The sequence below is a fragment of the Cottoperca gobio genome, chromosome 17 (genome assembly GCF_900634415.1).
Source record: "Cottoperca gobio chromosome 17, fCotGob3.1, whole genome shotgun sequence".
In the NCBI taxonomy this organism is placed as follows: domain Eukaryota; kingdom Metazoa; phylum Chordata; class Actinopteri; order Perciformes; family Bovichtidae; genus Cottoperca; species Cottoperca gobio.
The window spans coordinates 23,661,414-23,686,972 of record NC_041371.1 but is presented as its reverse complement, the minus strand read 5'-3'; the positions used below and the strand labels follow the sequence as shown (position 1 = coordinate 23,686,972).

Here is a 25,559-nt window from a genome sequence, read left to right as displayed (position 1 = left end):
CTCCGAATGACTAAATACATACTTTCTCACTTTCATCTCGTGGTGTCTGGCTATGCAAAAAGTTCAAAGCATTGACAATTAAAATCAAAATCGACAGCAGAATCAATGTTCTGGCTAAGATGAGATACTGTAGCAGCAGAAGTATAAGAACAGATGTATAGATGAGTAGCTTTTACAACTAGAACATAATGTATTATACACTATACACACACGTTTTAATGAAACATTGTATTTGAACTTGAAGGAATGGAATTGGCTGGTTGGTATGTAAAGTGGCTGAAGTCTCAGCAGAAACATTAGAGACAGATCAAACCAAATCTATCTGAATGGCTCGATACCAGAAGAGAGAAATAAAATGTGTCTTTTTGTAATTTGGGTGAAGTGGCCCTTTAAGGCCCTTTAAGGCTCTAGAAGCCTCACCTGTTCCAGTGGTCCCTCTCTGCGTATCAGTCTGTTAGATACAAAGTCTATGAGCCAGTCCCCTTGTCTGAGGTTAGCACACACGGGATGGCCCAGGTCATTGTTGGGACGGATATCAGCCAGCACTGACATCAGCCCTGCAGGGACACAACAACTACAGTTACACACCTGTCCTGGTAACATACAAACTAAAAACACCATTCTTTTGTTGTTGAATGTGTAAACAAACTTAGCGAGTGATCGTTGCAAATTATCTTCCTTTTTTCCTTTGCTGCATGTTCAGAATAATCACAATGTCTGTTTACCAATGTGTGTGTGTGTGCGCGTGTGCGTGTGTGTACTTCCAGAGTCTGAAGAAGGGTAAAACCACTGCAGTTATGTTTAAGTCAGCCAACTCATTGTAATGCCACTAAATAGCTACAAATGTTGTCATTTTCAGAACTACAAAACTATGTAACTACCTTGTAGTCCAGCGTATTTGAGGGTCTCCCAGCCTGGGACACTGTAACATCCTCCACCATCTTCTTGTTCTTCTGAGTCGCAGCGAAACAGCAGGACATTCAGGTCTGCTAACGTCAACTTAGACATCAGCCTATGAAACACACACAGCTTTAACATAAACACTTCTTTACCAAAGGAGAGACACATTACAGTATCATAAATACTCTGTGCGTGTATATTTATATATCATTTCCTGTATGTACACACAAGACTCCTGATTTGTAATAGCTGCACCATTCCATCAAATGAAATGTACTAACTGTCTTGTTAAATACACATTTATATATTTAGCATTGCATTCAGTGTAATAAAAAAAGGATCAAAATTGATGCAGCAACCAGACATCGTTTTTTAAAATTCCATGTGCCCTTCTTCCTTTTCAAAACCTGGCGACTACATTACCCATAATGCAGCTCAATGGCAGACAATTCAATCAGAGATTTTGGTGTGTTTTGCTAGTAGCAGCTAATGTAGCAAGTAGCCTGCAGCAGAGATGAGCAGCGGGCTGATAACCTCACGGAACTCCACACCTCCAGAGTTTTTTACTTTTACAACTGACGCCGACTCACTTGATGACGTTCATCAGATTTTGCGCAGCTCTTTCTCGAGACACTTTTTTCACATGTGCATGGACTCTCATCTATCATGATAGAAAGTCTATTCTTTAAATGAAAGATAAACCTTTAACCTTTACTATATCCATACGAAAAATAGAAAAGAGTTACTAAGAGTGATGTGTGGACATTTAACTCACTGTGCCAGCGGCTTCTGCAGTGCTTCTGGTGGGTTTTCATCTGCTACACTGCCTCTCCTGTATTTTGGGCTGAACTGCGACAGATAATATCTCAGCACCGCCGCAAACTTCTGGGCCTTGGGGTCTAAACTAACCCTGTGAGGAAGAGAGTCACACAACTGATCAACATGTGCAATGCTAATAAACGAGACTTTGATAAACCATAGAAAGAATGATAAATGTGCTTTGCAATGCTTCTTCAATGACGTTGCAAATACTGATTTCACTTCAGTGCTGAGGTTTACCTGAAGGCGATGACGCTGCCAGGTGTCAAATTCTGAAAAGTGATTTCCTGCACAAACTCTGATGGACCTTTAGATATCACTCCAGCTTGCTTCACCATTGTACTCTCCTGTAACTACATGTATACACACACACACACACACACACACACACACACACACACACACACACACACACACACACACACACACACACATATATATTGTATATGATAATCATTTTCTCCTTTATTTCAATAATACACAGAATTATCATGATCCCAAAAATGATCAGAGCAATATTTACCGATATATGCTCCTTTATTTCCACAGTGTATTCTGGCATGCCGTTAATGTAGTTGTCATCCTTCTTATAACTCCCAGCATGCCTTTCCACTGTCCTTGCCTCCAGCACCACTTCCTCTATCTTCCCTTGAGAGAACAGAGGGAGACAGATATTCTCAGCATTCATAAGATTTGTTGAAAACCTGCTTAACAAACGTTTTGTTTTATGACAAAGAACATATATTAACAGGTAACTTATTCCAGTTATTACACCTGGGCTTTCAAAAACAAGGGGGAGAGTGAAGTGAACTCTGGTTACATGATTACCAGACATTTGCACTGTAGTTTCATTTGAAAGTGTTTTGTCAGCTTTTTGAAATGAGAGTGAGCAGATCCTGCAGGAATCTTTCTTTTGGTACACCCTAAAATACCAATATGTGAGATTTTTATATTGCTTTATATTGCGCTGATTGAAGTCAGGCTGGTATGTATTTGCACCTATTAACCCTAAACCTTGAAATTATTGTTCTCAAGAACTTCAAAGCTTACAGTTTTACTGTTTTGAGTCTTTTGTTTTTAACTCAAGTGTTGTCTCATGTGAGAAGAAAATATTTAAATGTAATGAAGTAAGGTTATTTAAACCATTTCTTAATTAAATTCACAGAGCAATTACTGTATGATGATACATACCGTAACCGTGATATAAAATAACATGTACCGTGATGGAAGATTGTTGGCAATATGGCCCGCCTCTAGTAAGTGGTAATAATGTTATGGTCGTACCAGGTATGAACATGGGTGGGACGTTGGTGTCGTACTGGTGGGTTTTGGGGTTCAAGAAGGCTGTCCTGCACACTGCCACCACAGACTGATGTGTGCTGGGACAGTGTCGAGTCACTGCAACAATATCTGCATCCACCTGGTCTACAAACACCTGCAGAATAAAATGGGACAAACTGTTCACTGACAAGTGATCTCTAAGAAAAGTAGGGCAGAAAAACAGTCGGAGAGAAAGATGGAGATATAAAAACGCTGTTGCATTATATCAACACGCATACAAAGTACATAAGGGTTGTTACGCTGCTATGCCAAACCAGGCTCATAGTAAATCCTAAATCGCTAATGGCTAGCAAGCCTGTAACCTAGCGCCTCTCCTTACGTGTTGCAATAGACGTGAACGATGTCACTTAGACGCTGTGGTTGAATGCAATCTGTCCTATCAGGGGAAATGTGGCAGGCCACCAGTACCTCTTGTGACCAGCTTACTGGGATCGAACAACTCCAGTAGACAGCACTCAGGTGAAGTTCTATCGGTCCAGTCGGCCAGCCCGATGCAGATGTTCAGAGTGAGAGAGGCGTATACAGTTTGTGGTGAGAAACGCCCTTTGTCTTCAAAAATGTCTTGCCTCCAGCGTCTCGAATGCCCCCACTACCCGCCCCACAGGTGCCACTCATAACCGCTAATGAGTCAAAGCCAACACCCACCCCCCAAGTGTGACTGTCAGTTCAGACCCTGCCTCCTACCGCCTGCCTAAACCACACCTACTGTATGTCTGAGAGACATTTATCAAAACAAAGCAATACAGATCTATCATAACAAAGGGACCTACCTGTGTGAAGCCATGGGAAGCCAGTTCCTGGTGCAGCTTGTTGAGAGCCAGTTTCCCAGCTATGATGCCAGTCTGGAATCCAACCTCACCAGTGGAGGTGGGGGGTGCAGAGGGGTTCCACTTGGGGTAAAAACGCTCCTCCTTCACCACAGAGATCTACACATACAAACACACACACACCAATGTTAAACTACTAATGCTAAATGATCTGTTCCGTTGTAGCAAGTAAATGTGTGTTATATCCAGTATATGCTAGTGATGGATTATGTCACTAGCATATACTGCACAGTCAGCGTGGTGGAATCAGAGTTAAGTTTATTAATTTAAGTTTTTAGAAACTAATTGTTTTCAATTCTTGATTGATAGTAGTGTACACAAAACAATAATCAATCTAGCTAACGTTATTTATCCGACATTGGGTAATATGCTGCTTTATACTTTATAAGCGTGAACAGCTGCATGACTAAATAAACGCCCACTTAAGGAAATGCAAAATGGAGTAAAGAGTTTATTTGCAATGTTCAACTGGCTAGTTTTCCTCCAGATGTCTTCATTGACCAGACGGTTTCTTAAAAGCTTTCAATCGTCTGTCACTGGGAACAGCTGCAGCGGAAGTGATTGTCAGCAGTTTTTTGATATCCTGCAGTGGTCTCAGCTCCGGCCGTGTGCTGACCTGTACTATCAAAGCTAAATCTTCCAGTGTTTTTACACCATCATAAACAAGAATGAATAGTAGGAAGGAGGTTATGGCCTGTGTCGTGTTTGCAGTTAGCCAAGTCCACAGATTTATGCACGTGGATTATTTTCTCATCGTTGAAACATGGACATGTGACACTCTAGCTCAGCATCTAGCTTTCCAAACTACAGAACTCATGACATCAGAGAAAATAAACTAGCATATTTATATTTGCAGAAATAAGCCGATATTGAGGAATTCGTCGTGTGTGTGGTGTGTTGATGTTGGTCCCGAGAGTAGCCATTTCCTTGTCGTGAGACCATTTTTTGAAACTTGACCACTGTATAAAATGAGCTGTTGTGAACTCTTGGATAATCCCAGCCTCATGAAACTTACACACACTACACACTGAGGGCTTTCAGAGGATGTATGACCTTCCTAGCTATATTTATAATAAGTTTCCAGAACAGAGGTGCTCACAAAAGTAATGTATTTCTACATAGACGTAAGATCTAATATTTTACTCATTATATACTTTGACTTCCTATGTGCCTTTGTTCAGGACTACACTACCCATGTTCCTCAAGGGGATGACATCCTTCAGTGCCCTGTCACACGCATGTACCCTACTGATGACTGTGAACCCTTGACACCTGGAGAGGTGGTATGTACACACGCACACACATTTCAATTAAATTGTTACTCAGCCATCATATTATTTTGCACTTCAGGTGTGTGTGTGTGTGTGTGTGTGTGTGTGTGTGTGTGTGTGTGTGTGTGTGTGTGTCTAACCTGATGTGGCATTAATTCATCATATCCTCTGGTGGAACCAGTAGCACAGCAGGCCATGCAGACCATAGCAGAGCTGGGGAGGGAGTCCAGTGCTGAACGCAGCTGTGAAACACAGAAACACAGACATCCCTGTAAACACCTGTAAACACAGTGACCTTCTCACATCTTCTTTTTGCAGAAATGTTTTACTTTAGATTTCTTTGAGCAGGTAAATAAAGAGAACGCAGCATCAGAAGGAAGACTACCATTAAATCTGAAGTTCATACATGGCAGGAATTATGAGAAATTAATCTCAGGCAGGGAAAGGCCACAACAAACCCCTCAATGTTCAAATAAAAAAGATAATGCATACTAAAGCACATGGTTATCAGCATCTTGAGACCTGACCCTGTCAGAGACCCACCTGTATGGGACACTCGTTGTCATGGGTTACATCAAGAAACATGGCATGGGCGATGGAGGGCATCAGTGGTCGAAGGCTGGGCTGAACACAAGCCCCGACTGGCTCACCTCCGTAACGATGGACCAGCCGGCCCTGCTCATGGCTGTCACCAGCTGACATGGCCTCTGTGGACAGGGGGGGTTAATGAGACATGGGTGGAGAGTTTTCACAACACAATCCATGATGCTGCAGCACTACATGTGAGCTCACACAATTCTGGGAAACATTCCAATCTGCCAACGCAGGTGTTTTGCCTTTGAGAGTTCACACACACACACACACACACACACACACACACACAACCAGAATATTCCCTATGAACAGTTTTTAGATGTTAAATTCACCTTAATTTCTGGCAATACACATAATATTGGGATGTTAGAGAATTATGATTGGTATATGCACCTTAGGGAATTGGTGAAAAATGACAGGTAACATAAATAAGAGGCAGTGTTTCCCCCTGCTGTTCATCTCTTAAGTACAGAGTCTATGCCCAGAAGCACTGAAGCTGATCTGGAGGCTTGTGGTGGAAAAACAGAAACTGTGTTGTGTTTTAATTTACTTTGTCACCCATGTGAATATACTGCAAGTAACATAAAGCAACATAAATACCTGCCTTAGTATCCCAAACCGTCTACTTTATAAAAGGTTAATGAATATGCTGTATTTGTAAGTGCATGTAGTGCGAGTGCATTTTGAATGTATACCTCGTATGAGCGATGTGATCCCTAGCTTGGTTACGAAGACATTATCCAGCTCCTCACTGCCGGTGAACAGTTCAGCCACCACATACAGGTTAGGACAAATTGTTCTGGCCGCGTCCAGCAGGAACTGTTCAAACACAGCAAAACACACAGTGCAAGAGGGAAGAGAGCAGACAGAGGAGAGAGGGAGGAGGAGGAGGATGAGGTGGAGATAATGAGGAGAGAAGGAGGAGGAAGAGAGAAGGAGAGAATGAGGAGGAGGAGGAAGAGAGAAGGAGGATGAGGAGGAGAGTTATGTGAAGGGAATGCAGCCGTTAGTGATAACAGGCCAAGTGACCACAACATGCAGTCATACAGTCCATGAGTTAGAGTAAAGAGGTACAGAAGGGATGTTTGGGTTTGAAGAGGAAGAATGCAGTGAAAGAGAAGAAAGACACACAAACACAGAGTTAGTCCATGCAGAAGAGTTGTACCTCGTATAAGGCTGCTAATTCCCAGCCGGTTAACAAACACATTGTCAATGAGCTCGCTGCCTGTAAACAGTTCAGCTATGACATACAGATTGGGTCTGACCGCCCGGGCTGCATCTAACATGGCCTAGACAAGACAATACAGCCGCATCAGAGACAGACAGGGAGAGAAGAAGGGTCTGCTGTTAGCAGAGTTACACTCATATGCAGGATGCAGCTACCCTTATAAACACAGAGGGCCAGTCTGTAAACACTTTACATTCAACTATTTCTTCCTAAACTAATCCCAAAATGCAACGTGTATTCCTAATTCACCTGTGGCATGAACATGTAGTTGGGTATATACTCTTCCCTCTAGGTACGTCCAGTGTTGTTTTGTTTCTAGGCTTTACAGAGCCCTGTTTTTTTATTCTCCGGCTCGACAGTAAACTTTAACATCCAGGATACTGCAACTTCATTTTAATGACCTAAAGTAGCCATTTACCATGTATTCATATTACACAGAGTTCCCAGAAAAATAAAAGTACCTGTATGATTTTACAATAGGCCTACTATAAATACAACCCAACATTTTAGTTGAAACTGTAGTTATGTGTGTGTTGACTCAACTGTGTAGCTGTATTTTGTACATTTACATGCACACTAGTATTTAGGTTTCGGAGCCTTATACAGTTTTTGATACTCCGTACTCCGTTTGTGTGGAATCAACAACCTTTCTGACGCAGTGTCAACATCTAGTAACAATTACTGAGTGAGTGAGTGCTCTACTGGATGCATTACAATGTACAGGGATTTCATTTTTCTGCTCAATGAGTGTATTTAAGGACATCTACTTAACTGCATGATAATATGATAGTGTATGACAATACCTCAGCTACATGTAATGGTGTAGAGTGGCAGTTGTCCAGTCTGAGTCCATTGAAATATTTTGCTGTGATCTCAGTGTATTCCTTCATGTGGGCCCACAGGTAGGGGCAGTCCTCAGGCCCATTGCCATAGCGCAGTTTGACACTGTCACCCCAGCATACCAGCTCCCGACGCACGTACACATTGGAGCCTAGAAGTAGCATGGACAGACCAATACTGATGCAAGGAATCACAATTTCATCAGTACACACTGATCAACATATAACCTGAAAAAAGCTTGCATTACATTGAGATTCTCAGCTCCCTATTCATGGACACAGACATTCAAATGTGTTTTATCCCATATACAAAGTGACATGTAATTATATTAACAAGTATGTGTTTAAATGTCATTCTCTGAACCTGACAACAAGCGTAATATATCAACCTGGCTCAGCAAAGTTGCGCAGTGGATCGTCGCTCATCACCCAACCGTTGTGGGCCAGGAAATGACACGTCTTGTCTGGCTGCTCCAGCAGCTGCAGCTCCTGCTCCAGAGTCATGTCCTGATATGGGAAGGTGAAATACCTGAGGCAGACAGATGAAAACACTGAGATCCACGATCACAGCTGGCATTATCCTGAACCTCATATTCCTGTGATTTGCGCTGGTAAAGTATTTTCTTGTGTTTGTGGATTACAACTAAAGTAACATGGTGTTGATGTTCAGTGAGGTCAAAATTAATCCCTGAGCATCTCAGCAAAGGATTTGAGCAGACAGATTAGCATGTGACAAATAAATCTTAGATTTAGAGTCATGCTTCTACATATACAATCCTTGTGATAACATATGTGATTACAAGCCAATGACACAGGATGCATGCTAATGTCAGGTGTAAATGGACTTATTGATAGAAGGCACAATAGATAGACTCATCCCATCTGTTCTGTATCTTAATTCCTCCCAGGCACTGAAGTTCGAGTACTGTACAGTTCATGTATATCATACATACAGTTCTCTGTAGAATCCTACATCTTCCAATGCAATGCAACACAAAACTAATGGCAGTGTTTTTTGACCCAGCTGGCATCGATTTATACATTTATAATAAAAGTATGTGAAAGAAGTCTCTCTTCTACCTCTATGTATTGTTTCTATCGGATTCATTTTCCTCTCTCCTTAAAGCCATCTCTTTAAATCTGTTACCTGGTAACCAGAGGGTTTTCCCTACTAACAGGACCAAGTTTGGGGCCGTGGTCTGCCAGACGCTCGTACACTACGTTTCCCACGATACAGTTGGCAGCCTAGAGGAAAGAGGAGGAGAAGAGAAGACTGATGCACTGCATACATTATGTATTTTGGGAATGGTAAATGGACTGTATTTATGTGGCGCTTTTCTAATCTTTGCAATCACTCAAAGCGTTTTACAACACAGGTCAGCATTCACCCATTCATAGAGTCAGAGGCTCCATACAAGGTGCATCAGTCAGTAGGGATAACCACACACACACACACACACACACACACACACACACACACACACACACACACACACACACACACACACACACACAGACAGACAGACAGACAGACAGACAGACAGACAGACAGACAGACAGACAGAGCAATTTGGGGTTCAGTATCTTATTTTGTGTCTACAATTCCACACTTAATGCAAATACACTGCTGTAATGCTGACAGTGCACACTTTTGGTCATTAGTATACAAGTAATAAATATAAATGACATTTCCAGTATCTATGTCAGCATCTCCTGACTCCACTGAGAGCCAAAAGGTGTCAAGTCTGGCTCCAGCTGGCTCCCATGTGCACTCACACATGTCTGACTTCAAAGCTTGGTAATATTATTCTACTTATTCTCACATTATTATTTATATACAGTAGGTGCCATCAGCAGTAACCCTGTCTGGTGGCACATTACCTGCTCATGATGCATGTGCATGAAGTTGTGCTGTTCTTCATTCAGCTGGTCCAGTTTTTGTCTCAGCCAACCACAGCACTCCTCAATGTTCTGCGGGGAGGAGCTATAGACAGGCGACATTAACACAAATCACCACTACTCTACATTCTGCTCAGCGCTGCGTACATACATATAGTATGTAAACATGATGTACAGAATTGAACACACAAGTATACAAATGTTTACTAACTGGAGCCTGTTCACACAAGTCTGAATGGTAAGAAACTGACTGCACTGCTACACAGTGTGTGTGTGTGTGTACTGCATATATTCTTGTGTTTGTAGTTTATGATTTATGGCTAACAATGGAATGTCAACCGAAAACATATGTATTGTGCTGATTCTGTTTGTTTCCTACTTTAAAAGTTAAGGCTGATATAAATGATATTATTGTGTTGAAAGTGTACCCTAACTAAATGGTTATTAAATAGCAGGAATATTTATCTCCAAATTTAACAAAAGCTTATTGAGACTGTTTCATTGAACAAAAGCAAGGGCTGTTGGCAGTGAACCAACCACATGTTAGCTTCAATTTACAGTTAAATCATTTTCTTGTACTTTCAGCAGTTAAGAACAGGAGACTTAAGGAGAACTACCAAACAGAGCTGTGTACGTTAGAGCAATAACAGTAGAAGCTTGTAGTTTTGAGTCAGACCTGTGAGGTACAAAAGTCTCCAGAGCAGAGTCCATGTCCAATGTGTTGCCATAACGACGGTAATTCAGGTCTTGAATGATACTTAGGCCCTTCTTCCCTCCAGTCTTACTATGGTCTGGCTTGGTGCCTAAAAACACATACATGTCTGTTAAATATCATCAAGATCAAATGTCTCTGTATTAGCATGATAGCAGCTTTCCAACTGATGAGTGCAGCCACAATGATCCGTCACTGAACAGCAAGTGTTGCTGTCCATTGTGTCTATGTTTGGAATCCCTTTGACACAATGGCAGTAAGAGAAATACATAGGTTGAATACAATACAGGTGGATACTCCTCATCAATAAACACAGATGATTGTGGCCGCATCTAAATTGATATCCATGTAGAACGCTGTTGCAATACTGTACAGCTGTGACATTTATTCAAACTAAAGTTGCTAACCAGGGCTCGACATTAGCGTTCAAGCTCTATTCAGTAAAAATTAGGATTGGGCAAAAGTAAATTATAACATTATCATGATGTGTTCAAATGTAATCTTGTAAAATTTAGTTTTTGCTGAGAAAATAAATTGAGATGTTTTCACATTATAATAAAATTAATATTTGAGAGGGAATTATGACCTGTTTAACTTCCCCACACTAGCTCTAAGCAGCGTGATACTGATCTACAGTACAGACCTTTCTGCAGTAGGGTTTTGAACTGCTCCACAGCCATGTCCACTTTGAGCTGGTAGAACTCCCACAGTTTGAGCTGGGGATACAAGTCCTGCCACAACACACTACGGATGGCCTGATACACAGAGAGAGAGGAGCAGAGACACAAACAATCACTATTAATAAATCAGCCTTTCTTACTATAGCTTTCATGGCCTGAAACATGCTGTTGCATTTAACATTAGCAAACACGCAAGTTGTTCCATTCATTAAGTGTACAGTAAGTAAACAGCCAGCTATAGCAGCTGTGTTATAAACTTTCATTTCATTCCCAGGTTTTTATTGGCCCTACCTCAGTGTCAGTAGTCTGATACTTTCTTGTTCTTTTGCTGTAACAAGGTACATTTCCCCGTTGTGGGACTAATAAAGGATTTCGGAATCTGAATGCTGTTGTCACATGTGTGTCCTCTACAACACTGTCATGAAGTGTGTGCATAGTGTGTACAGCTGTGCAGTGTGTGCTCAGCTGAACTGAGTTTACTCACATTCAGATGGCTCTCGTTGGTGATATCAGCAGGAAGTCCTTTAGCTTCGTAGCGCCCCTCTGCTACTCTGGTGGTTAAATGCCAGATAGCTCTATCCAAGACCCAGGCTGGTCGCAGGTGGGGAGAGTTCACCAGGTTGTACCCACACTCTGGATGTTCTTGGATCCACACACTGTTAGCAGCTGCAAAGGAAAAGAGAAACACTCATGTAGTGGTTAAACTGTCTTAGAGATGATGAGAGCTGGAACACATACCTAAATATTGAGGATGAGCCAGAAAGGAGAACATGTCTACATTGTTCCCCAGATTGAAGATTACTGTAACTCTATTTTTAAAAAAGATAATGGGAATATTAAATGAAAAACTAAATTGAATTAGATTGAAATGTTCATGTTGCATCATTATTAACGTAATCAAACCATTCTGTATTTCCAGCAGCAGCTCATGAAGCAGCCTTATTTAGATTGTTTAGAAATAGTTTTTTTGGAGGAGTTTGTAGAGATCTACAGCTGTACAGATAGACTGGCACTAAGTCAGCCTTTAACCTTTTAGTCAGGCTCGTTTTACTGCTTGACCTTTTCTGGGAAAGGGAAGGAGGATGAGGTGATTAGAGTAGATGGGTAAACGAGGACACGGTGCTAACATATGTTAAGAGCTGCAGAGTCCTTTCAGTTGCCTTCATGTTAGTGTGTTCAATTTTCATCAGATACATCCCATTTCATGCACTTAACCCAGCATAATAAACCCAAAACAAGTCTGTGAAGGATCTTTCTGAGCTCTTGTGATTAAATACATAAATCTATATTTTCAGTTTCCTTTTCATTTCTATACAATAAGTTAATTCCTGTTGTTTTGACCATTAAACTCTTGGTTGCTTGAAAAATGGAAAGTAATACTGTAGTTATTGTAACTTCAGTGTAATCATGTCCAATCTGTGAAGCCCTTCATTCAGTGTGGTCGCTCTCCTCATTGTTCCCTCAGGGCTCCTAACACTTCTTTATACGCGGTTTAGCCAGTGGCCTCTTTAGTAATGTGCTGCTAGTTCCTGGTTTAGCATGCTGCTCACACACACCACATACTTCACAATGTCTGTATGTGTGAAAGAGAGGGAGAGACAGAGAGATACAGAGACAGAGAGAGAGAGAGAGACACAGAGTCAGACAGACAGACAGACAGACAGACAGACAGACAGACAGACAGACAGAGAGATCTGACACAAGGGTCACAAAAAAAAAAAGAACTTGCTTGTGGCACACGTGCTCTTTCGTGTCTGATGCTAGAATATAGATGTTTCTGCACATTTTCAGCCACTCATAAGGGACATTGGTCCGACTCCAGAGATGGTCCATTTCGGGCACGCTAAAACTGGTAGTGGAATCGCAAATAAACATGGCATGCTTTGACTTGGTGCAGCCAAAATTATGTGTGTGTGTGTGTGTGTGTGTGTGTGTGTGTGTGTGTGTGTGTGTGTGTGTGTGTGTGTGTGTGTGTGTGTGTGTACAAGGCCCCTGTGAAGCACAGGAGAGAGAAAAGGAGAGAAGCTAAACTAGCGCAGTAAATGATAGCAAGACAAAGTTAAGATTCTTACACTGAGCTGAAGTGAAATAAGTGCATATGAAATAGGTAAATAATTATAATGTATAAATCCCAAATGGCCCATGAAATAAGGAACATCATCAAAAATAATTAGTATTCTCAGAGGGATAGTGCTGTTATTTTTAGGATAAGGATGTGGGACAAATGTTTTGAAAAAATGTTTTCCCATCATGCATCAGGTGCTACCACTGACTCACCACTCTGTGTTTTCATTTGACTTTCTGACACACATTACATCAAATCAAAGCTCAAAGGGTCAGACTGATATATAGAGTAGTTACTATGTTATATGTCGTACGATGATGATATGATCATGATATTGTATTGGCACTTGTTCAAAATATAAAAATATAAAAATGAATGTAAAAATGTTTTAGTTTGTATTAATTGCATCACTCAACAACCTCAGTTTAACTCTGCAGCTGTCAGACTAGCGGCCTACTGTAGGTGTAGAAGTAGTCTGGGCTTTTTATATAGTGAAATCCTTCTCTTTCATTATGTATCTTTACAGAAATGACAACCTCAGGAGTCAAAAAGGTTTCCTTTAATCTGATCTGACCTCGCCCCTCCCACATAAACCAATATACAAACTGTCAATATGAAATAGGGTTAATGAACTCTGTACATGGAAAGGCCCATGGGCTACTGACCCCGCATCATCATCCCCTCAAGTGACTTTTAATGTATCATGATCTACAAAAACTGCAATATATTCTATTATAAGGTTTAAAAATATAACATATTACCAGTGAGATAGTAGACAGAGTACTCTTTAAGAGGACCACTTACCCTCCACACACTTAGCAGTATGCATATTAAAGCTATATTAAAGCTATGGTTTATAGATTGGCCCTGATTAAGCCCTTCCCAAATTAAGCAGAAGCACTAAACATTCTTCTAAGTGTGTTGTATTTCAGGCTGGAACAAAGAGAACACACACATAAATAGATGCACACAGTCACTCACCAGTATGATTATACACCACATCTGTAATACACAGCATGTTCCATTCTCTCTTTAACTTCTCCACCAGTGCCCCCACATCTGCCCAGCTGTAGCTCTGACCGTTGGGGCTGAACTCAGGGTTAAAGTTGAGCTGGTCTGCCAAGGAGTAACAGGACCTGGACTCTCCGAGAGTCTGGAGAGGCGTGAAGTGGATCATGTTGTATCCTGTGAGAGAAAGCCACGTACACAACAGTATTAACACAACTAACAATAATGATTTTTGTGTATCCTGTGTGCTATGAAGTCTCTAGTACACACACACACACACAACACACAATGGTAATGATTCATCTGACCTCAGTCATGGGTGTTAAAGGTGAGGACTAAAATAACAAGCTGTAAACAAAGAATGGCAGTCAATATGATGGAGTGACCTCTCATGTTCAGCTGGAGGCTGACCACTGCCTGTATGGCAGTAACACATTCCAACAGAAAATGTAATAACATAGACACACACCTGACTCCTTGGCTACTCTCAGTCTGTCTGGCCAGTCATCCAAGTGTCCTAGACATTTGGACAGGTAGGTCTGGATGGTAATGCAGTCTAATGGGAGGACGTGATTGTCTGCTCCAACATGAAGGACTGGGTCGACTACGATGTATCCTCCTCCTGAACGCTCTGTGTCTCTGTGGGGAAAAAATAGCACTTCTCATTACCAATTTCCAAGTGTACCGACTAGTATCATAGAGTGACGGAGCAGAAAAGAATTACACAGATGTATTTATTATCATTCTACAACACAGATTTGCACAACGAAATGCAAGTTATAGTCTCCTTATAAGGATGTCACGAGAATTGATACTTTAGTACCATGTCGATAGTTTGAGATTAACGGCGTCCTGTCGACACGTTACATTTCGGAAAAAAACATTTCAATTGTGATTCTGCTGATCGGTTCCTAAAGCACACAGGTGCCCTGGACAGCAGGTTCTCTCCTCTGCTCCCTCTCTCCCTAACAGCTGTTTGCTCCACTAAACACTCGCTCTGCACACATTTCCCTGATAATGCTACATTGTAAACGACACACATCCGTGTGGAACTCAGCAGCTAGTTAACGTTAGCTGTTAGCAGCCAGTATTGGAGGTGCTATTGACTTGTATTAAAGGTGAGTTCAGGCTCCATTCAGTAAAAATGTGTGTTGGGGAAGGTGAAGTATAACGTTACATGATGAGTTTGAATGTAATCTTGTAAAAAATAAAAATATCATTCTGGTATTGTCACATCCCTATCTCATTCTGCTACACAAGATAAATTGTCCTTTAATATCCTTCGGGCTCTTCGCAGGCACCTCTTCTCACCAACACCAATTATGCCTCATTTTTATATGCAACTGTGCACAAATACTTGGTTTAAGCACAATTTGGGTGTTTAGCACCAAACCGGAAGTTCACTGGAAGCAAAACTACATTATACAAAGGCTGGTGTCTTTTGACAAAACCATCCTAACTAGCTTGTTCAGGGACTTTTAATCATACCGGATCATCATCAGTAATGCTTAGTGCACTGTGGGTAAGGCTTGTACACCATGATTCACTGTCAACAGTTCTACTTTCAGCACAGAATATCCAGAAACATTCAAGAAGATAAAACATGATCCAATTCCTGTACAACCGTGCTTTTTCAAATATTGGAGTTCATTATCTTACCCATATGCAAAGTAGTACTGATAGGAACCGGCAATCTTGAGGTCCAGAGAGCAGAACTTATCAGAGTCATCCTCTCTTCCTGTTGGGTAGCTCCACGCCAAAACACGGAAGTGGTTTCGTTTAAACTGCTGTCCTTCAAGCGGATAGTTGGTGTGCACCATAACCCTCCTCCCCTGAAGGTTCGGACCTAAGTGGAACTGGAGCTCAAAACCTGAGGAGACAGAAATGTTTTGATTAATTATTATTAATTATTTCAGCACATGGCATTCATGAAAGACCAATCTCTGAACCCATCGGCCATATCCGGATGATGCATATCCAGGCCAAGACTTTGTCTTCAGTGTGCTGCTCATTGTTTCCAGTCTGATTAGCAACTTGAGAAGCAAGAATGGATTGAAGGTGAGAGACGACGTCGATGACCGCATAGTTTCACAAGCAGTCAGTTTACGTGCTAATTGAAGCTAACAAAAAGAAAGATCATCGTCAGACGTTAGCCCATTGGTTCAGAGATTTTGGCTAATGTGTTCTTCCTTTTTTGCTCGCCACATGGACATGAACTAGGGGTATAAATCACAAGTTTCATCACAATATAATATTTTATCGATTCTTTGGACAACGATATTACAATGTCTGCCACAATACTATTTCAATTCAATTCAAGGGCAACTAAAATATGGTGTGACAATATTATTACTGTGCTCTTCCAGACATTTACATGAAAAACTAACTGTTCTTTTAAAAAAAGAATACAAATAGACCTGTTGTTGGAGGTCTGGTTGCTGTTCAAAGCTGGTGAGCAGCCTGTCTTTAAAGGAGAATAGCTGGTCCACCTTAAATGTTAGACCACCTTAAGTGAGCCTGGACCGTTGATGTTGCTAATTTCGGGGCTAACACCTGCCACTTCACTTTAATCAGCAGGACTAGTGGCTAGCAAGACACGGGAGCTTGGCTTGGGTCTTGAGGAGTTGTACATTTATTCACCAACAAATAAACTGTACACACACACTGCACTGCTAAACACAGCTGTAATGTTACGGCTACTCACGGTCACACTGTCAGAGAGATTCAAGCAGAATGGAGTGATGCTGATCCCACCCCCCTTCTATAGTCTCAACATCAGTCATACAATATAATTGCAAGACAATCCTTCTTTCAACAAACTCACATAAACACACAGACGCTGCTCTGCAGCTCTGCAGCTCTGCAGCTCTGAAATAAACAAAAGGAAACTTCCTGGTCCTCCAGAGTCTGGACCTTTGAAGGTTTGTCTATATATAGCCAGCATAAAATCCCTATCAGGTTCACAGTGCTGTAAATGTCAAATGGTACACTTCTCCCTCCACGACAACTACACACTCCTCCACACGATGTACGGATAGAGGCCGACAGTCCTCTTCAGTTACATATCTCTTTGTACTCATTAAGCCACACCCACTTTTGAGTGATCAAATAATCAAAGCACTAAATGATCTCATCAGTCCTTCTCATAATTATATAATATCTCATAATATCCCACCCACAGTATTTTTTGAAAATGAATCTGCTTTATGCTAAAATAAAGTATAAGAAAAACGAAAATAAACATAAATCTTAGTAAAGAATTTGACAGGCTGAGCAGGAAACACTTAAAAAGAAGCATTACCTTGTTCAAGTCTGAACAGGGTCCTCTCTAAATTCTCCTTGTCGTTGAGCATTAGGACTCGAATCTGCTTCAGGTGTTGAGGCAACATCTTGAGAAGGTCTCCAAAGTAAACTGATCCCTGGCCTCCTGAAAAGAAAGAAAACTCAGGTTAATAAATAGTTTTAACCATTTACCTACCACAAAACACATTTTCTAATTATTAAACCAAGTTTTTTGTTTCAAAACTGTATGAAATAGTCACCCAACTGTACCACATCCCTTAACCTTGAGGACATTGCTCAAATCAGTGTATTTCCACATTGCTAAGTGCCGCAATGCATTGGCAGTATGTTGGCACTGACAATGTATTTGTGGCACGCTGGTCTTGCACTCCAAATACCCTCAGGTTGTACTCTGTCCAAACGGTCTGGCACACTACAGTGTTAGTGACAGGTGTGAAGCATATAAATCCTGTAGAATCAAAAGAGGCAGGAAATCCAACCCATTGTTGCCCCCTTATAATAACCATTCAACAACATTAAAGACTTGTACTTACAGTAAACCTTGCTCAACGGTTGTTATTGAAAAATAGAATTTTTAATTAAAAAAGAAATCCAATCCCAATCCAGTGTTTGCCTCAGATTCTTCAAGTAGTCCAAACAGCCTAATTTTATTTAGTGGAGTCTTAAAGTTTGTTTTTGTCAAGCAGAGAAACAAGTCCATCAGTGCAGTTATAACTTTACAGGCTTTAAAAGTTATTCACAAATCTTCTTAGCCCTTAAGAGAGCTCCTAAGGTGAAAAAGCAGGGAGGACTTAAGGAATTCTTAAGAGGAGAAATTGGCAGCTCCTTATGTACAGTATTCAGTATGGCTTTTTTAATATATTCAACAAGATGTTCATTACATAAAATAGTATTCATAATTACACCATGTCTTAATAGAGACATTTCTATTACCTTAGTGTCCTCTTAAATAAAAGGATTTTAATGAAAGATTTTCTTTTTGTTTTATGATTTTATTCATTGATGTATTTTTAAGATTTCTATTCATTGTCTTTTATCTATATTTTTTATTTCTTGCCTGCATTGAACGGTCTTGTTGTTGCACTGGGTATTTTCTGTTTTTATGTCAAGGACTTTGTAAACTTGTTTTTGTGCTGTATAAATAAAGAGTATTATTATTTTAATGATAAGGCCTATCTATTTCACTGTCCATTCAATGCCCCTTATCATTAAGTGCATTTTTCTTCAACCAAGCCGACCTTTTTAAAACAATGTGTATTATTTAGCAACGGGGTCAAACACGCCTCTCACTAATGTAAAACTTTCCGTCCCTTCCTTGTTCAGAGTTGGTCTGAGAAGTTTCCTAAACCTAAGGTCGGACTCCTTGATAGAATAGTTTTGGTTACATTAGGAGCTCTCAGAGAATATTCTCAGAATGTTTGTGAATATGGCCTCAGATCTCAACCCAACTAAACATCAATGGCAGAACCCTAAAAACACCAAATGAGGGAATGTTTTTTTGAAGGATGCTGTTAACCTCTCCAGCAGAGTTCCACACACGCTGAGAGTCTATGACAAGGAGCACTGATGCTGTTCTGGATGCTTGTGGCGGACACCTTGCTGATAGGGCTGAACTCTGTACTGCAGTTGATTTCTGCTAAGCTTTATTTTTCTTTACATGTACCCCACATAGTGAGTAACAGCAAAGCTATACTTATCGACCATACTGATACAGACTGATCCTCTTTAAAAAATAAAAGCACTTTGTGGAACAGCTACATTTCATTGATGACTATATGTCAAAAAAATGATAATTTAACAAGTCATAGAGGAAAGTTTGTGAAATCCTGACAACATATCTTAAACACAAAATGCACTGACCAAGTTAAACAGCAAACACAACTTAAAACTAATCAACAAGTACATGACATAAATAGCACATAGAAATGTGCCAAATATTGCTAACTTGCATGAAGATCAGAAGCGATAAACAAGATGCTGTGGGCAATGAGTTGATTGGGACATGTGTTGTGCAAACTGTTGTGACACAGCACAAGGAAGTTAGTCTTTATACTTCTCCTAATACCTTCCCATGAAGTATGTCATTCATTTCAAACTGATTTTGGACACACACGTCCCTTAGTCAGTCTGTTGGTAAACTAGCCTCATAGGCATTTTAACTTAATAAATGTGCATTTTACTAGACACAATTTAACAGTAATGATCAAACTGAATAATCAAACTTGCAACTGATTACAAAAGATGATCCGTTAAACCTCTGGCACAACAAGAAGATTCTGATTATGAAAGTGTTTCATTAGGTAACTTGGTTATTACGATAGTTTCTTGTTTCAAAACAACTGAGAATGTATTTCTGATACTCTATACTTCTACTCTACTAAATGTCCACTTCATTCCAGGACAAATATATATATAAATTCCCCTGCGGCCCAAAAAGCATTTTCTCCATAGGCCACCATCAAAAGAGACGTCTGTAAAACTGTTGCCAGGACACCAAACAAGGTCAATTAAGAGTCTTTCTAATAGAAAGACTGTTTTATATTTGAAAAGCATTTCTTTATCCCATCCATAGTGTGAATGAGCATTAGATTAGATGATGAGCAGGTGGCACCTTGTATGACAGCCGCTGTCAGTGTATGAATGTGTGTGGGAATGGGTGAAAGTTGACATGTAGCGTAAAGCACTCTGAGTAGTCGGAAGACTAGAAAGCTGATATAAAAATGCAGGTCCATTCACCATGCAAGTCATATTGTATTAACATGGGTGAAGTATGAAGTAGATGAAGTAGTTCAAATTGGCTCTGCATTGACCAACTCCAAAATTAAAATGTTGCTTAAATTTGCAAATTGCACATATGCATTATCTCATTATTGATAACACATGTTAAGACATTGTATATAATAGGCCTATATCAATTGTGATCACTAATGCTAATAAGTAAATAATCAGAAATTGACTGTTTGTCTCCCTTAGAGTAATCTGATGCTCAAGGACTACAGTTGAATGTTCAGATTAACATAAACAAGTAACTAAACATGCTTTTAAGAGATGGGACAATTATCTGATTTATAAACATAGACTGGCATGTCTTCTTATCACAGGCACTCAAATAACTAGAATCTGACTCCATAGATATACTGTTTTATAGGATTTCATTCAAGCAAAATCACATAGGAAAAAAACAAATAATACAAATATTACTGGAACTCCCTCGTCGAAACTATAGGCCCTTAGCTCAGTAGTAGCCATACAATAGCCGAGACACAGGACCAGATCATGCTGTCAGATCTTTGGGTCTACTTGTGTAATAATTGGAGGGAGCAGGTTAATGCATCCAGAGTCACTGAACCCTCCCTCTGAGTCTGCGCAGTGCATGGCTCCGATCAGAACAAGGTCAGGAATCCAGCCGTTAATGTCACACTATCTATTTATAAAACTCCTCCGACCACTGTTTAGCTTTTTTGGCACATCGGGCAAACAGAGATATGGACGTACAATATCAAGATGACAGGAGATGCAGGAACCTGCAAAGCTAATGTCCCGGTTGGGGCTGCACTCCAAATTCCATTCAAAAGACTGGTCATTTAATGTTGCCTCGTTAGCTAGCACATACTTATTTCTAACAAAACATAACGCAAAGCCCTGATTTAATCGTTACTAACCACTTAACAATTCGGCATACATACCAATGGACCAATTGTACTTTATTTCAATAAAAAAACATAATTAACTTGTGGTGTATTTGATACTTCATACAGTCGGCCCAACCATAATGTACTGCAGTGGGCGGTGGCGTCAAGTTGACATTTTATAGAAGAAAGTAATGCAGGGTGGGTCATATTAATTTCGAACTTGAGAATGGGTATATATATAAAACGTTATCCTACGGTGAAAATAGGCACCTTCGTCATTACGCAAGGTTACGTTAAAAACGTTAATTTATGGACTGAATTTTGAATGGTTATGAACAGTCGTAGTCTCAAAACAAGCGTTATTTTCCCGTATTAGGATGTAAAGTTGAATTACGATGCGCAACGTGAAAAGCGTTAAGGTTATAACAGTTAGCTAAATGTCAGCCAGCTAATGTAACTTAGCTAGTCATCTATGTTTCGACCTGCCAGCCACTAGCTGGGGACAGACAACAACACGTAGAAGCTTAATAATATTTGACAATTTTACACGACAATGCAAACACATTTTTTAATATACATTCCCACTCACCTGTCAGTTGTGTCTTCAGTGAGTCACAGAAACAGGAGGACATGCAGGAGGACACCGACAGCTCTGCTTTTGCTGAACGGAGGGGGCGTGGTCCGCAGACCGGGGTCTTTACCGTAATAACCCGAGTAAAGCGCAATCATTAAATATTTTTAGATTTAATAATACAGGCGCTCGTTGTTCAAACCTGTATTTATCTAAGCGAGAGATGTGTGCTCATTTAGTGTAAATGTTACTTCCATCAAGATACATGGAGGCATCAGTCAGTCTTGCACTGTAACTACCAGTTAGGATTTATTTAGTGAATTGCTCTATAGCTTCTATATTCACTGGAAAAAAAAAACCTCTATTTCTGATGTGTACTTATTCAGGATAGGTTAGTTGTGAATTGAAACGATCATGTTTTTCTTGCCATGAATTTTCACAACCTTTTAAACGGCAAATGTTTTTGTCAAATATTGCCAAAATGTCTTACTTAGACAATGTAGTCTGCAACACTATGTGTGGTTTACCGGAAACATCTATTTAATCTCATATATTTTTAGCAATAACTTATTGATTGTAATAGGATAATGCTGCCAAATGCTCATTCTATTGCATAATTTCTGTTGCACAATTTCTAAGATTTACCAGACATACACACATCACGCACACACATAAAACAGACAGTTACATAAGATGGCACTGCACTGCAGTTGTTGTGCAGACAGAGAGCAGCACACGCTAAAAACATAATGCCAGGTTATGTCATCCATTGATTTAGACAAAGTAAATTAAAATGTAATCTGAAACCTCTGAGTTTCTGTAATCAGATTATTGTTAATGATTATTTTTTATAAACTTTACTAAGCTGATATTGCATTTGTCTCTTCTCATTCACTGTATTCACAAAATCACAACCAATTACATTACAGGTCATTTATCAGACGCTCTTATCCAGAGTGACTCACAATCTTCCAGTGTTCTATTTGTACTATGACCATGATTTTGTGAAGTTTTGCATGTATAAATGCCTTGATGAATGTATGAATTATCTAAATTCATTCATTTATTCTTGAGCCCTTTTTCATTCTTCATATTTTACCAGCAAACCTACTGCAACTGAGATGTGAAAGCTGGCTTTCTTAATGCTACTTAAATTCAGGTTCGAAGATTTGAACTCAGATCACTGGATTTATAGTCCAGAGTTACCCATTACACTATTACGCCATGGAACCACTGGAACCACTGAAACCATTGGAAGCAGCCATCCAAGCCAAGCCTTGTTCATTAAGATTCGGGAATCAGAAATCAGAATCAGAAATCCTTTATTAGTCCCACAACGGGGACATTTACCTTGTTACAGCAAAAGAACAAGAAAGTAAAGTGGCGAGTACACAATAGTTAAATATAATAAATAATTAAAATAATAAGTACAAAGTGGTTGATAAAAAGTTATAAAGATGAATATTGCAGAGGGAGTAGTTTATAAAGATGAATACTGCACATGACAGTGATAGTTGCAGAAGTTATACAAAGTGAGTATTACACACAGCAGTGATAGTTGCAGAAGTTATACAAAGTGAGTATTACACACAGCAGTGATAGTTGCACACAGTGGTGGAATAGTGTGTTGTTGGTGTGGTGGTCTACCAGGGGCCGTGATGATGGTACAGTCTGACCGCTGCAGGGAGAAAGGACCTACAGTATCTCTACGTGAGACACCGCGGGTGAAGCAGCCTGTCACTGAAGGAGCTGCACAGTGCGGACAAAGTGTCCTGGAGGGGGGGGATATGTTGTCCAATAGAGAGGACAGCTTGGCCGTCATCCTCCTGTCTCCCACCACCTCCACAGTGTCCAGAGGGCTCCCCAGGACAGAGCTGGCCTTCTTCACCAGTCTGTTCAGTCTCTTCCTGTCAGCAGCCGAGTCAGCAGTCACAGATCTATCATTTTCATTGTCTATATTTCATAAACTAACAAATGAATGCATGATATTCTTTGTACTCATTTATTCCTCTATGAGATTATTTTTGTCGAGTTGAAAAGCTTCAGCATTGTGAGCATCATGGGAAATTAAAACTAAATTAAAACTAAAACACAATGGGATGATTATATGGACCCTAATATACAAATCTCTGGAAAATAGATCGTATACACAACAATAACATCTGTTGTCAATACAAAGTATAAAATATTATCAAGTATAAATATTATAATGAAAATATTTTCACATTTTGAGCTCTGATGAAAACGTTGGAAATGTGTTCAGACACCAGCCTCTTTTTGCATACAAGAGAGGAAGAAATATTAAAGACATTCTAGTCTCTTCAGATTTGAGAAGCCGTCCAAAAGTCCATGATAACCTGGATTCTCCGTGTTACTGATGAGCTCATTGCAACATGAAAACCCGTACAAAAGAGCTCAGACATCCCCATCCAGGACAGATGCATTACTCGTCCCACAGCCAGGGGGTGTATTTCTTCAAGTGTCCTTGTGGTTTGATGTGGAAAGATGAAAGGACAATGGAAAATTCAGATTTCACAAAACAAAAGCACTATTAAACAGGGTCTAACCTCTCCTGTAGCAAAAAGCACACTATTTCTACTGTACCCTTCCAAGGAATGTAGAAAGTGCATCGCTATAAGCCAGGTAGAACAGAAACGTAGGTACATTAAACTCAACACACTATCGCCACAAGGACAGATTCCTTGATATAAACAGGTTTCTTAAAAATAAATGTTATTTTTTAGTTTTGATACAATTTGTTGGAAATTCTATTGGAATTGTTTGTTTTTTCTTTTGGCTGGATTGATGTATTTCAAGTTGACCACAAGATAGAGCCATAGTAACATGTAAAGCAAACAAACGTGGCAACACAGGTGATCGAGATGATGCCTTGATCACCAATGATATGCGCTGACCCTTTCAGACAACCAGAGGGAAACCTTCTCCACACACAGGACAAATCCACATCTAGAGTGAAATCCTAGTGTAGAGAAGCTGAGGTACACTCGGGGGGGAAATGTTGACATGGTTTGCAGCTTTTTTCTGATTGAACAATGTAGTGCAGTATCAGTGTAGTGCATTCACACTGGGCAAGCAACAGCATGAAGAAAACTAAAAAGGTTAGTAAGGAACTACTCAGAGTTGTTAGAACCTTTAACAAACTGTAGACTGTGATGCTCCATGGACTTTGCACAACACAAATTAATAAAATAAAGAACTCCCTGAAAAGCTTGAATTTGGCTGGCTCCTTCTCAAATGCAAATAAAGAATTGACAGCCCTGTATCGCTTCCTGTACAAAACATATTATTACATCACACAGTATGTGTCATTGTAGCTCTGAGGAAAAAGACTATTGTAGTCACAATTGTAGAAAAGACACAGCTGTAAGTGGTGATGGCCTAGTGGAACAGCTTCCAAATACAACACCAGAAGGTTGTGAGTTCAATACCAGGCTGCCACCATTGTGCCCCTGAGCAAGGTACTTAACCCTGAGCTGCTCCAGGGAGACTGTCCCTGTACTTAGTTCACTGTGAGCTGCTCTGGATAAGACCTGTAAACTTGAGTTTGTTCCAATGACAACGAAAAAGTTGTGAAGAGCCATATCAATCATGCTGTTGGGCCAGGGAAGCACTCTGATGCTCCGTGGGAATGTATGGGGAGCCATTGAGTATTTGGTTTGCTTTTGAACAGCTCCATCCTTATGCAGCATTACAGCTCCCTTGTCTTGGTTTAGTTTATGTTAAATTGTATTATAATGTATTGTATTATTGTGGTGGAAATTCTGTTCTCAAAGATGATCAAAAGATACAAAGTTTGTCTTTGAGTATTTTATTCTAAAGAAGTCTTTCTGCAGAAAGGATCAGAGCATG

General features: G+C 40.1%; 1 protein-coding gene across 4 annotated transcripts in view; it reads right to left on the bottom strand.

Moving 5' to 3' along the window:
• agla (amylo-alpha-1, 6-glucosidase, 4-alpha-glucanotransferase a) overlaps positions 1-21,812 on the bottom strand; it is a 30,302-nt gene extending 8,490 nt beyond the window's left edge. For 3 of the 4 annotated variants that reach the window (XR_003833890.1, XR_003833891.1, XM_029453435.1), the window contains exons 1-22: positions 21,708-21,812; positions 17,485-17,610; positions 15,843-16,053; positions 14,653-14,822; positions 14,157-14,360; positions 11,595-11,776; positions 11,074-11,185; positions 10,395-10,521; positions 9,701-9,803; positions 8,967-9,064; positions 8,209-8,348; positions 7,784-7,971; positions 6,918-7,041; positions 5,702-5,865; positions 5,299-5,400; positions 3,831-3,986; positions 3,004-3,154; positions 2,243-2,367; positions 1,960-2,072; positions 1,676-1,810; positions 882-1,012; positions 421-557 (exon numbers count right to left, since the gene is read on the bottom strand). Coding sequence is in view for 2 of the 4 variants with exons in the window: in XM_029453435.1 (XP_029309295.1) it covers positions 421-557; positions 882-1,012; positions 1,676-1,810; positions 1,960-2,072; positions 2,243-2,367; positions 3,004-3,154; positions 3,831-3,986; positions 5,299-5,400; positions 5,702-5,865; positions 6,918-7,041; positions 7,784-7,971; positions 8,209-8,348; positions 8,967-9,064; positions 9,701-9,803; positions 10,395-10,521; positions 11,074-11,185; positions 11,595-11,776; positions 14,157-14,360; positions 14,653-14,822; positions 15,843-16,053; positions 17,485-17,610; positions 21,708-21,750 (3,042 nt within the window). In the remaining 2 variants the exon portion in view is untranslated. Of the gene's footprint in view, positions 1-420; positions 558-881; positions 1,013-1,675; positions 1,811-1,959; positions 2,073-2,242; positions 2,368-3,003; positions 3,155-3,830; positions 3,987-5,298; positions 5,401-5,701; positions 5,866-6,447; positions 6,572-6,917; positions 7,042-7,783; positions 7,972-8,208; positions 8,349-8,966; positions 9,065-9,700; positions 9,804-10,394; positions 10,522-11,073; positions 11,186-11,594; positions 11,777-14,156; positions 14,361-14,652; positions 14,823-15,842; positions 16,054-17,484; positions 17,611-21,707 lie in introns of all 4 variants that reach the window. The other variant, XM_029453436.1, reaches the window with a different exon arrangement.
• Between the last annotated feature and the right edge of the window lie 3,747 nt (positions 21,813-25,559).